A 13,376-nucleotide genomic window follows, 5' to 3' on the forward strand; every position below is an offset into this window, starting at 1 on the left:
TTTTCTTTTGGAAATCCTGGGTGTCCTGCTAATTACCATCTCAGTCAAGTGCAAGACATATTAAAACAGATGAATCAGGCCATGCTAAATGAAGCTAAGATCAGTTATAATATTGTGTAACACTAGCGTGGTATTTCATTATATATTTGCAGTCTATATACAGCTGAATGAATCTAGCACTGGCTTGTTAGTGCCCTGCAAACATCAGTGACTTTTAAGTGAGACTATATGGGTGGCTAAGTTTATTACTTCAGGCATTTGATGCAACAGTTTTACTTAAGTCATTCTGACAAATAGCTAAATAAACCCTTTGAAATGGTATTGCTGTGACAAGCATTACTGAGTCACATTGCTGACATTTTGACTCTTCTCCTTCAAGCTGAAGTTATACTTATCCCATAAATTTCAACTGTAACTCATGTGGCTGGTGCACATGAGTTACACAGTCTTCCTTGTGGTAGAATTTATTTCATTATTCAAGATAACCTGTACACACTGTAATGCAGTAAATGCCTCGGCTATTTTTGAGATGTGGACACTTCAGCCTCTCATTCGCGCTTTAGAAATGATTGACCTTGATCCTTTATGCCTGTACTGTTTAATGTACCACAGACAGTCTGGCACTGAATATTTAATGAGCAGTAAATGAGCAGTCGAAGTGTAAGTGCTGCTCCAAAGCCCTGTTTGTTCCGCTTGTGGAAAAAGACATCTAAATGAGCTCTGAAGACAGCTGAAAAACTGGGCAAGCTTCCTCAATGATGCTGCACCACCGACCTGTACACTTGTAGTGCATGTGCTATATGTCTTCTTTTCTGCGACATTGTTTCCACTCAAGCAGAAGAGGCTGTTCTTCTCATTGTTAGAGTCATTAAAATTCGGAATGTAATAAAGGTCAGCACCACATTTGATGTTTCCCAGTGATATTCATGGTAGGCCAGCAAAGCAATAAACCAGACACCAGTTCATCTTATATTTCCTACAACTTTAACACCATTGTCTGAAGTATACCAGTACTTTTCTCTGAAGTAGCGTATAATTTCCTCTATGTGAAATTGCAACGACTTTGAATATCTCATCATTTACAGTGCATAATACCATCAAATTATTCTGAGAATTTGGATAAATCACTGTGCACAAGAGAATAGAGTGAAAGCAGTTTACTGTGTTATCCACAAATGCAGGTTAAAGTTCTCTGTGAACAAAACTCATTTAAAATGGACTGAGGCAAAGTGAAAAACTGTTCTGTGGTCAAAAAAATCGAAATTTCAAATTATTTTCTGAAAATATGAACACTGTGTCCTCCTGACTAAAGAGGAGAGGGTTCATCCAGCTTGTTTTCAGCTCTCAGTTTAAAAGCCTGCATCTGTGATGGTACAGAGGTGCACCAGTGACTATGAAATTGGCAGCTTGCACATCTGGAATGGCACCATCACTGCTGAAAGCTATATACAGGTTTATAGGAACATATGCTCCCACCCAGATAAGGTTGTTTTTTTAGGGAATGCTTTGCATGTTTCACCAAGACAAGTTGAAACCACATACTGCATCCATTACAACAGCATGGCTTCATAGTAGAAGATTCGAGATGCGCATTGTCCTTCCTACAGTCCAGACCTTTCACTAACTGAAAACATTTGGCACATGGTGAAATGAAACGGGTGACAAAGTATGTGACTGTTATGCAGCTATACAGCAGGGCAAACATGACCGTAACCCCACTTTTCTGAGTTAGCAAAATTTTACCAAAATTCAAAACCACCTAGTATGTTTGCATGAAATGGTACATTTTGTCATGTTTTTTTTTAATCTTCTGCTGTCAATAAAAATGAAGATTAGTGAGGGATTCAGTTTTTATTTACGGTTTTACACTTTTATAGAATTGGGGTTGTAAAGTGGAGTCTACTTGATGAGAATTACCTGAACTCATAAATCACAAACAGGTAAAGACTGCATAGGGAACACAAAGAGAAAAGAGATAAACAGAATCGATGCAGCGTGCTGAGAAGGAAGGCCTGATTGAAGAGACTTATCAAACAGGATAGAGGGATAGACAGGGAATAGAGCTTAAGAAAGTGAGAAAGCAGAGGAAAAGAGGAAGATGGAGTGCAAAGTGGATGAGCATAAGGATGAGAGAGAAAATTATTAAAATAACAGCGTTGAAGTATAACTGCAGTCAAAGCTTGGCTTGGTATCCTTTCTGTCCCCGGGCAATTGGGATTCAGCAGAACAGCTCTCCTCTGTAACAGGATCCGCTGTCAGCACATTAACATGCTCATGCGGCAGAGCTCCTTCAGTAAAGTTTTTTTTAAAAAGTAGTCGAGTAAGAGTATGCGAGAGAGCAAAAAAAAAGGTACGTGGGCAGCTGTGGGTGGGCAGCTGGGTGAGTGAATTTATAATGCGTGTAGGAGTATGTGTACAATGTGCATGAACTTTTATGTGTATGCTGCTTTTTATGAGCATGCCTGCCTGTGGTAATCCCTCTGGTCTTTATCCAGAAAACTGAGAAGCCAAAAGCAGCGCATCCCAGAAACAGTGAGAAGTGGAAAAGTTAAAGTTAAAGTGACTTTAAATCTTGGACAGTTGGATGAAAAATACTGAGCTGGCTGGATCAAAGGAGCATCACTGAGCTTTAATTGAACACAGAGTAATTATTTTTAATGAGCAGAGCTGAACATCCCACTTCTGATTAGGAGTTTCCTCATTCGCGCCCTGCAAGGATGGGAAAAGAGAAACGTGTGGAGTCCCAGAGGCATAGGCACATATCAAAACAACAGGACAAAAACAGGTACACAGAGATGAAACAGCAATGCTTTCAGTCTGCAAAAGAAAAACGGAGTCATGTACAAATCTGTAGCTCTCTGTACATACAATAGAAAACTAGCCGAGTTCCTTATTTGATGCTTAGTTTTACGGCAATGTACAAAGTCCAAACGATAGTTGTGAGCAGAACCTAATTACACATAAAATGTGAATAGTTTGAAATGTTCTGAAAACTTCTGAAGCTCGACCATCATGTCTGCTATGATGCTGAAGATTATCTCGCTGTAACTGGTTGTCATTACATGTACGTCTTCACGGTCTCATCACCATGGTGACAGTGCAACCTGTGTAAAAATCTGTCAAGTAAGGCTTTAAAGTGAGTGGAAAATGGTTAAGAGTTAGGGTAAGAGTGAGGTTAAGTCTTCTACTTCAGATGGCATTACAGTAGAGGTCCTCACCAGTGTTGGGTCATTTTTCAAGAAAATGTATGTATTACACATTACTCATTACTTTGTAAAAAAAAGTAGTGCATTTATTACTCACAGGAGAAAGTAATTTGTTACACTACTTGTTACATTATTTTCACCTTACTCTATAAAATACTTCTACAATCTTTCTTTTACTTTTTACTTATGAACACAAAAGCGAAGGTAAAAAGGTAAAATAAAAAAAAACACTTTTGTTGCTTGTTGAGTCTGGCTGCTGGGCTGGGGTCAGCATGCACTCAGCTTTAACCTCACTCGGGGTTCTTGGCTAGGTTTGTTTTAGCATGCTCTCTGTGCTGATGCTTGCAAAGAGTCAAAGTTATCTTAGCAGTATAATGCTGTTGCTTCTGTCCTGGATGCAGTTTCCACTTTATCATCTCACTCTTGTCCTTCTGTGAAAGAAAAATAAAAGTAATGTCAGGTTTGCCACTTATCAAAAAAGCAGTATCACTGTTCCGCAGGGTAATGCCTTACTTTGTAACGCTTTAATGCCTGTAATACTTTGAAATGCAGTGACAGTTAGACCATAGGGCACAAATTTATGATTCACGACTACATGAATGTCAAAAAACATAATGACCAAGCTTCTGCTGCATTTGACCAAATACAGTAAATTTTTACAAAGTAGAGAACCAGCTCTTGTCATCAGCTCTTGACGGCGCTATGTGTATCCTTGACATGAAGGTTTGGTCACTTTGACACAGGAAGTGTTTTCTCTCTGTTGTGATGCGCAGGTGGTGAGGGACAGTGATTCAGAATCAGATGACCTTGAAAGTTGAGGCAAATTTTTAAATGATTTTTGTTTGTTTGTTTATTCTCAAATCTTTGGTAATTTTTAAAATAAATTTCTAGGCATCTTATTTTTCCTTTTTTAAAAACTCCAGATTCCTTACATACTGTATATGTAAGACTTTGAGTTTCGAATTTTTATTTTGATATTGAAATGTGTTCATAATCTCTAGGTAACGTTAGCCATATCCTAGTCCTCATACGTTATAATGTTATCCAGGTATCGTGTGTTCATGCTTTTGTTTAGTTTGGGGTTTTTTTTTCTTGTTTTGAGTTTGCTTTTGTCATTCTTTTATCCTTTTAGTGTGTAGCAGCCATCCAACTAGATAAATAGCCAAAACAAGCCAGAGTGCTGTTTTATCCTGCCCCGAAGCAACCTTCTTGGATGCTTTCCAAAAGAAAGAGTGGGTCCTGCTGATGTCATCCCTTATTGCTACCCAGTGAGTAAAATGCATTTTTAGCCTGAATCAGATGAACTCCGGTCAAATTTGGCACAAAACTACTCTCCTGAGTTATAAAAACTTTGGTAGCCCAGTTCTAATAACTTCTTATCAACTGTCACCATTTCACAAAACTCCAGCTTGCTTGGTTGTCCTTTGGCTTTAGTTCTAGCAAACAATTATCGTGCTAATTTGACAAACCAATATATCAGCTAACTAGCATACTACCATTGTTACTGCACAAATGTTAGCATGCTAACATCGAGAGCTTTTTCACAGCTGTGTATAAAAGTTTCAACATTGTCCTGCACTGGTGTTTCACAGAGCTTTAGACAATTTCATGATCTTTTTTTATCTCATTTATTTCACTGTGGAATGAGAGTGTTGGCTCTCCACTGCAGCTAATGTCTGTGCTTTTCTTCCGCGGTTCTCCTTTCTTGCTGGTCCTCACTTGTCTGCTGTGGTGTTACTTTTAAAGCTCCTGCTATTATGCCAGTATTTACTAACACATTCTCAATCAATCTAGTAAGAAAAGCTCCCATGTGAAACTTTACCTCACAGTTTTCTTTTACCCTTTTGGGCAGACACTAAAATATTGTGGCTAAAATGCTCCACGGCTATGTATGTGCCTTAGAAAGCAAGGTTATATCGATTTAGGCATATTTCATGTGAAAAAATCACAATGTCAGGCTTAACCTCAAAAATAATATTTGGAGGTTGCCAGATTTATTGCAAAAAAGGTTCAAAATTGATATTAATACCGAGTCATCTGTAATTTTTGTTTTGAAACTGCAAAGTTCCTAGTCTGTTCTGTAGGATATGTGTGAAGGTGGCCTCTCCCACACAAGAAAGGAGATAGGGTGGGAGAACACATGGCAGAGGTCAGTTTTAACAGAGATGGGTAGAATGGCCTTCGAGCTGTTTACAGCTCTTGGCTGTCCTATGTGTATCCAAACAGATGACTGCTTAGACTGCTAACACCCACAGATGTCTAAGTAGCTGACCTTGACTTGTTTCTACTCTTTGTGAACATTGATTACAAAGGTACAGTATGTACTGCTATGAGGATGTCGTATCTCTTGCCATAAAACGTGTGACTATTGAGGTTTCTCTCTACTATTGTAGGGTCTTTACTTTACAATATAAAGTTTATTTTTTGGGGGAGGGGATAGACAGGTCATTACCAATAAAATTATATTTTGTTCCAAAACACGTTTGACAACAAATTTGTTTCTTACGCTATATGATTGTCAGAATGTCAGCCATTTATTCTGACTATGTCCTCCACCAGCTGGCTTTTTCTGTTGTTTTTGTTGTTTCTTGATATCTTATTCATCCTAAAGATTAGTTTAGCCTTCATTTAACTTTTCCTGGCATGCCTCGAAGTGGACTAGACTTCTCATGCACTTGATGGATTACAGGACACTGTTTCCAGGCAATGAACTTCAAACTTTGACGATCCCCAGACTTTTTCTCTAGTGCCCCCGTGAGGTATGGTCTTAACATGTAATTCTGTTTAGAGATCTACTCCCCATTTGACCAAAATTGTAACGTTAAAGTTGCATTCCATTTTTGGTACATTAATTGGTTGGTACTATTTAACACATACTAATAGGAAAACGGCAGCACGGTGGCACAGTGGTTAGCACTGTTGCCTCACAGCAATAAGGTCCTGAGTTCAATTCCACCAGCAGGGTCTTTCTGTGTGGTGCTCCCTGTGTTTGTGTGAGTTCTCCCCGGGTACTCCGGCTTCCTCCCACAGTCCAACGACATGCACTTTGTGGGGGTAGGTTAACTGAAAAAATTTAAAATCGAACTTGCCCATAGGTGTGAGTGCGAATGGTTGTCTGTCCTTGTGTGTTAGACTGGCAACCTGTCCGAGGTGTACCTTGCCTCTTGCCCTATGACAGCTGGGATAGCTGTGACCCTGATAAGCAGAAGCAAATGGATGGATAGCAGGAAAAAGCCCTAAGCATCAGCATGTTACCATTAGGAACTTCTGTACCTAAGCACAGCCTCACAGAGACTTTTTAAATTACTGCATTGGCTTTCTTTGAAATGACGAAAACTCTGAAGTAAAGCTGCAACAGTGGTGCATTAAAAAAATTACAACTAGAAGTCTATGAAATTTCATATTTGCAAAAGTGGATTTCTTAAATGCAAAAAACAGAATAATGCAGCATGTCTTTCCTTCAACTCCCTTCTCTCTTTTTGTTGCTTCTCATCTTTTTCCATGTCATTTTTGGTACATATTGTCCCTGAGGTTGCATGCCTGCACTCTTCTCAGCTGTGTACTGTAAGTGAAGGAAAAACCAAAATAGAAGAGAACAAAATCCCCCCCCATACCCTGTAGTCTTGTGCTGCAGCCATCATGCAGGAGAGAATACAAGCCACGTCCTGAAAGTCAGGGGAGCCTTCATCCTCCTCCTCCTCCTCATTCTCCTTGCAGACATGGAAGGTCTGTTTCCATGACAACGTGAGAATTAAGGGCGAAAGAGCGCCATCCCAAAATGACATATCGGATTTAGGGGCTAGATAGAGCATAAATCACTTCGGTGAATGATGGAGGAAACTGATTTGAATTGAATGTGAATCCCATTAAAATAAAAAATGACACATTTATTGATTCAGTTTTGTCTGCTTATTATCCTAATTGTGTTCCTGTTACAAAGAGTGACATAACTTTAAAAAGAAAGATAATTCACTCATGATCAACAACACATTCAATGAATCAGTCACTGTATAGCTGAGAGATTTTGATAACATAGTCTTTATTCTTAAACAATCACTAACTTCATTCTGTTTTTTTTATATAATCAATGCATATTTTTTGTCATCTCACAATTCATAATGCATATATGAGCATGTTCCAATGCAGTGAAATCATCTGCAAACATAAAAATATTAAAATAATAGTTATCTCATACAATCAAAGCCTTTATTAACCCCTTTCACACATCAAGAAACCCACAAAAAAGTGCTTTGCTTTACTGCTTTCTCACATTAGCTATTTTTGACTCCACGTATTCATTCCTTTCTCAGATCCTTTCATTCATCTGTCAACAGTTGACATTCAGTACACTTAACTTCATGCATTGCTTTAAGTCCACACATGTGTCATATGCACCAGTATAAACCTCTGTATAAAGATACTTGTATGCTGGTCTTGCCTGCTGACTTTCAGTGTCATGTCTAATATACTGTATGTATCACTGTTATTCAGTAGGTACTGTGGAAGTTGAACTAATCTACTGTTAGCTCTTACAGGTAATTTGCATCAGCTGCGGACCCAGGTCCAAGATGGAAGACTTTCCCAGATCCACAATGATGCCTATGCCACTGCAGTTTGCTGCGTGCAGCTGAATGTGTGCTATTTACTGTACATATCACCAAATTAGCAACCGGTTTCTAACCAGATGTAGGAGAGATGTATGAGCTCTCGCTAAAATACTGATCAAAATATTGCATAAAACATTTTGGACATATGCTCCCAAAAATCTAAAGACATTCTTCTTGGATCCCACCTCAAACTTAAACCAAACTTTCATCAACTTCTACAGTCATGCGATGGTCATGCTTGGTCTCAACCGTTTCCCCTTTTCAGCTTTCCTAACTTGGCTAGGCTTAGCTGTACGTCATCTTTAATAATAGTAAAAAAGAAATAACACTATTAACCCCAATCCAAACACCACATTGGTGCCAGTCTTTGTGCAACTAGTGCTGGACAGTGGACATCCAGCCTCTACGTCTGGCCCATTCACTGCACAACTGTAGGACTTCCTGAGTTAGACAAACTAATTGGGGATTAGGAATAAGCTCAGCAGCGTACACAGCGTATGTGGTGTCCCAGTCAACTCAACTCGTTTATACAGCCCTGTCAATCTGTTGATTTATGAAAGAGAGAGACTTTCCTCCACAATGCAGCAAGTGGCTCATTTCATTGGTCACAAAACCAGTGGGAATAGAGACGGCGTGCGTTACCATTTCAGAAAATCCCACTGAGACGGTAAGACATCCTCCTCGAATCTGGCCAAATCCAGATGTACTGGTTCCTCAATGAAACATTTAGCTTCCATTGTGATGGCAAAGTTTGAATGATTGTGACCTTACATTTTTTGAACAAATTTTCAACATGTTAGGTCAGTGATTTATTAAACAGTCAGGCACCCTGTCCACCAGTGTTGAAAAAGTCTCTGGTCATTTCACAACAGAATAATAGAAATAGTAGAACTTTCTGGAAATTAGTCAACACGACCCTTCGCGGCCAGGCTCGCCAAAAAAAATGCCACTTCTTTTCTTTCTGCGTAGAAAAACTGCAGAAGTCTTTAATCAAAGGTTATTTCATGTTTAGTCCATATAGTTCAAAAGCACGACTACTGTTACATAGTTATATTTTGAGTTGTTGTTATAGCTAACAGCAGAAAAAGGGGTCTGTGGTTCTCGAGGTGCAAATGCGAAGTGACCGTTTTTGGCCATGGCTCGTAGTGCTGATGCTGGTCATTACCATCCTCTCAGCTTTTGGAGAGAATATTATTCTTTGTCATTTTTGACAAGTTTGGACATCTCTTTGTTTATAACCTAATGCTCATTTTAAGTGATGAGATAATACAGAAACTGTATCAAAACTGGTTTTCACTCGTTTCCAACTTTTAATGCCTCAAACAACTTTCTTTGTCTTTTCTACTGACAAACGCACCAACTATGGAGATGTGTTGTCAGTGCTTTATTGTTTTTGTTTTTTTATTTTGAGACATACTAGACTGCACTCTGTTATATTGCTTGTATCGGTCCCGTCCTGCCACAGCAGGGCAACATATGGGAGTTTGTGTCCTATTAGTCACATTAGTCTAACTTACAATACACACCTGAGTAAATTACATCCCACCCTAAGCACTCTGTTTCCATTGAAGTCCAGCAAAGAGAACTATCAATATATTTAGTCTTACCCTCACACCAGTGCAAGTGGTGTGACAGTGCATTCAAGATCAAACTGTGAGAGAAAAAAAACCACATAAGGGTAATAAAAAAATTATTTTGTCTCAAAAACAAAAAGCTAGTAAATGAGATGATCGAGCAACAGATTAGTAATGATGATTATAATGAAGATGGTATAGTTATTATTGACAACAACACAATAAAGCATATGAGAATGGAATAGCATTTAGAAAAAAAAATCAATGTATGAAAAGTGAACATGTATTAAAGCTTGTTTTTCACAGCATAAATCGAAAATGACAGATACTTGTATTTACTTGAAGGGAGACCACCATTCCTTTGTTTATCACAGCTTTTTTATACTTTTTTGCATAAAATGTTGGTCAAGTCCTGATTGAAAATGACTTCTCCATATACATATATATATATATATATATACACATACATATATATATGTACTCTTTTTCATATTAATTCATCTGAAAGGTTTTCACAGGCAAGACTTCAGTTTTTGTTTTCGTTGTCTTGGGTGTACAGTAATAGCTCCTCGTTGTCATCATAAACCCCTCTGTTTGTCACGGGCCATGGTGGTGCGTACATTGGGAGGGACGGGTGAAGTTTCCTTTGGCCCCTTTCCTTCATTCAGGACGAGGCCTCTCCCCCCTGCTTGAAGCCCCTCCCTCAGATGCTATGTGGAGTCCTGATTGACAGCTTTCCCTCCATTCATGGTGGGAGTCCCTGAGCTCTTCCTGGAGCGGTGCTTGTCCTCTATCTCATGCAGTGATGGCTCCCTGTACATACAAACTGTGGAAAAGATGGAAAGCCAGGGAAAGGGATGGAAACAAGTAGAGGAGAGGAGAGGAGAGGAGAGGAGAGGAGAGGAAAATGGGGACAGTGGAGAGTAGATTGAAGAGATGGATGTGCAGACAGAGACAAGGTCAGGTGTGAGGCTGGGACAATTATACCAGGCTGAGAGGGAGAAGACAGGGGAATTAGGCCACGTCAGCACTTTTTTATCACATTGCTTGACAAGTTATCACAACAATATCTATGTGATATTTTAACAAAGCTCCCACAAAAGATATTTAAACTAATAGGGCACTGAAAGTGAATCACTTGCCAAGTCCAAAGTCCTGTTTCACACTTGTGAGAAACTGTGCCTGAATGTGCAACAAAATTTTAAGGATTCCCCCTTTGCCCGTACACTGCTCTACTAAGCTTCATTGAAAATGAGATAGGTAATCTTGCTGACAAACAACAAACCAAGAGCAAAATAAATGCTCAAAATGATAGATCCCTTTAGAAGCCAGGTTTGGAGAATGGGAATGCAATGCAAATGATTTCATTTTGCTCCCTCATAAAGCTTGAAGAATACCAAGGATTGTTTGAGCTGAAACAGCAGATGTCAGTATATTTTACCTTTAGGTGTGTCAAAAGGATTTGCTAAGTTTAAAAAAAAAACATTTATTTTTTTCATTTCCCATGATGCACCTATACTATGTTTCATTAGTTTCTCCCTCCTCCTTAATGCCAACTTATTAACAAACCGAACAGTTCCAGCTGGCAATGCAGGTCCTCTAAAGCCAGATAAGACATTATCTGGTTTCAAAGGCTAATTAGAGCTGGTGGATCGCTGCTTTAACCTCCAGTGCTGTGTTGCACGATAATACTGGTGTACGTGATGGGAAGTGCATGCATTACCAAAAAAATCAAATCAAAAAGAAATAACATTAAAGCTGTACCAAAAATGTGCTTCTACAAGCTTTATGATACCTTCAATTGGCCTGGGAACAAAGTGCGATGAGGGCTTAGTCTTCTTGACCCGGTTGCCCTTCATTACTTGTCCCTCCTTGGTGAGACCAAGGAACCAGGCCCGACCTGACTCCTGCTGTCGGTACACAGTGGACGAGTAGATCACATAGTAGTTCTCAAAAACTGACTCCTTGAACTTACACTCTGGGGTGAACACCTCCTGCAAAAAGATTGAGTGAAGGAAGGTAAAAATGTTATAGATATTTGTCAGTGCAAACAGAAAATACATTTTCACCCACATGAAAGCTGAAAGCAGCAAAATAAAAAAGAACTCATGACCAGTATGTGAAAGTTGCCAAGGTCGGTAAACATCCAGTAACACACACACACACACACACACACACACACAGGAGACTAATGAGAACGATAGTCTTATTAGAATAATGTGACAATGGAAGATTTCTATCTCTTGGTTTCATTATCAAAGTAAGTCAAGGAGAGAGGCAAGGGGACTCACAGTAATGACTGGAAAACTGGAAAGAACCAGATACTGGATACACTGCCGCGCCTGAGTGCGATGCCAGATTATTGCCATGACAGTGCAAGACAGGAAACAATGCTCTTGACTCTGTAACCCATTCCAGATGTACAGTAAAGATGCACAGTCATTTGTCACCTTTGGCAATCGTGTTAAAAAGGCTGGAAAATGCACAAATTTGCTTTTTCCGCACAAAATCTTTACTTATCACCACACATGTGCTGATTAATGTGTGCTGACAAGGAGGCTGCCAACCCCTCAGTCCTTGTCCCTGTTCTCCTCCTCTTCGAGACTAAATTAAAATCTAATGCCAGTCAATTTGAAGGGCAGGGAAGTCGTGTGTGTGCCAAAAAAAAAAAAAAAAATCAGGCAGAACAGCTGGTTTGGTAGATGTTGGGCCATCTCAGATCTCAGCTAAGCCAGACTTTGTACTATGGGTGTGTTTTTGTGTCGCTGCTATATTTCATTTATTAATGTCTCCTGCAAGGTTCTGTGCCCTTTTAAGGTTGTCTGTTTGAGCGACAGCCCAATTCTGCTCCCTGCTGGAGGTGACAGTGTGTGTGTAGTCCAGGTATTACTCATGTAGAGGGGACCTAAATCTGTTTATACCATCACGTTATAGGGACGTGTCTTCCTTGCGGGGACAAAAAGAAAGTCCCCATAACATAAATCAATGCATTTTATGGTTAGTGACATGTTTTAAGGTTAGGATAAGGGTAATGCTTTGACAAACAGCAGTTATACTTAAACTCTATGTCTTCGGGAGATTAATGCATGTGTAAATGTCCTTTATGAAGTAATTGATACAAGTCAGGAATAATTTAAAACTGTTTCTGACCACATGGTTAATGTAAGTTTTATAGCTGCTTTACTTTTCAGTTCTGTTTTGCTTTCTACCAGCTCCTGAGGAAAGCATCTGGCATCTTTACTGTGCAGTCCAAACTGTGTTTATCAGCTGGTTGTTAACGTCATCTGGATATCTTTTTAGCAGGTGGTATGGATTTAAAGAGTGCTAAAAATCTGTGTAGAGCTTTGTTGGTTTGTCATTTTAAGCAGCACCTGTATATTACACACGGTCATTTGGCTGATTGTTCATGCAATAAATAAATACATAAAATCTGTAGCTTTAAATTAGTTTATGTCATATTCAGTACAGTTGAAGAGTGTGTGTGTGTGTGTGTGTGTGTGTGTGTGTGTGTGTGTGTGTGTGTGTGTGTGTGGGTGGTCTCTTTTTGGATGGCATGCCACAGCTGAGAGTAATGAGTCCCAGTGTGTCATTTATAAGACACAGCAGTGCATTGCGGGCTGAGTAAGGGACTGAGGGAAGGTGGAGGTCACATGGTCGGCGGTGTGAAAACGTCTCGCTGGTCAGCAGGAGAGAGGACAAGCTCTGGCGGCAGAGTGTATTTGAATGCCTGCTGAAACGCTGTCAAACGGGAAAGATCTGGCTCGCTGTCAGGGCACTGGGGTCACGTTGTGTCTGTCTGGCTCTGTGTGTGTTTATGTGTGAATGTATGTGTTTGAGTGGGTGGGGGGCAGGCAGTGATACATTACACAGCAGAAGGCTTCATCGCTACTTCATCTGTTTGGTGCTCAAATTAGGCCAAGAGCACACACACCCACATACATACACATACGCACCCAAGTACTACCCTACTATTCACCATTAGCCACTTT

The 13,376-nt window shown here is 39.7% G+C and overlaps 1 protein-coding gene across 5 annotated transcripts in view; it reads right to left on the bottom strand.

Annotated features, from left to right (window-relative positions):
• Positions 1-7,226: 7,226 nt before the first annotated feature.
• Positions 7,227-13,376, bottom strand: part of fgf12a (fibroblast growth factor 12a) — a 36,495-nt gene continuing 30,345 nt past the window's right edge. For all 5 annotated transcript variants that reach the window (XM_005476269.4, XM_005476268.4, XM_003438160.5 and 2 more), the window contains 2 exons: positions 11,183-11,381; positions 7,227-10,213 (listed from right to left, as the gene is read on the bottom strand). In XM_005476269.4, the coding sequence (XP_005476326.1) occupies positions 10,098-10,213; positions 11,183-11,381 (315 nt within the window). In that variant the 3' untranslated portion in view covers positions 7,227-10,097. The remainder of the gene's footprint in view (positions 10,214-11,182; positions 11,382-13,376) is intronic.

This window comes from Oreochromis niloticus, linkage group LG18 (assembly GCF_001858045.2).
Source record: "Oreochromis niloticus isolate F11D_XX linkage group LG18, O_niloticus_UMD_NMBU, whole genome shotgun sequence".
NCBI classification, from domain to species: domain Eukaryota; kingdom Metazoa; phylum Chordata; class Actinopteri; order Cichliformes; family Cichlidae; genus Oreochromis; species Oreochromis niloticus.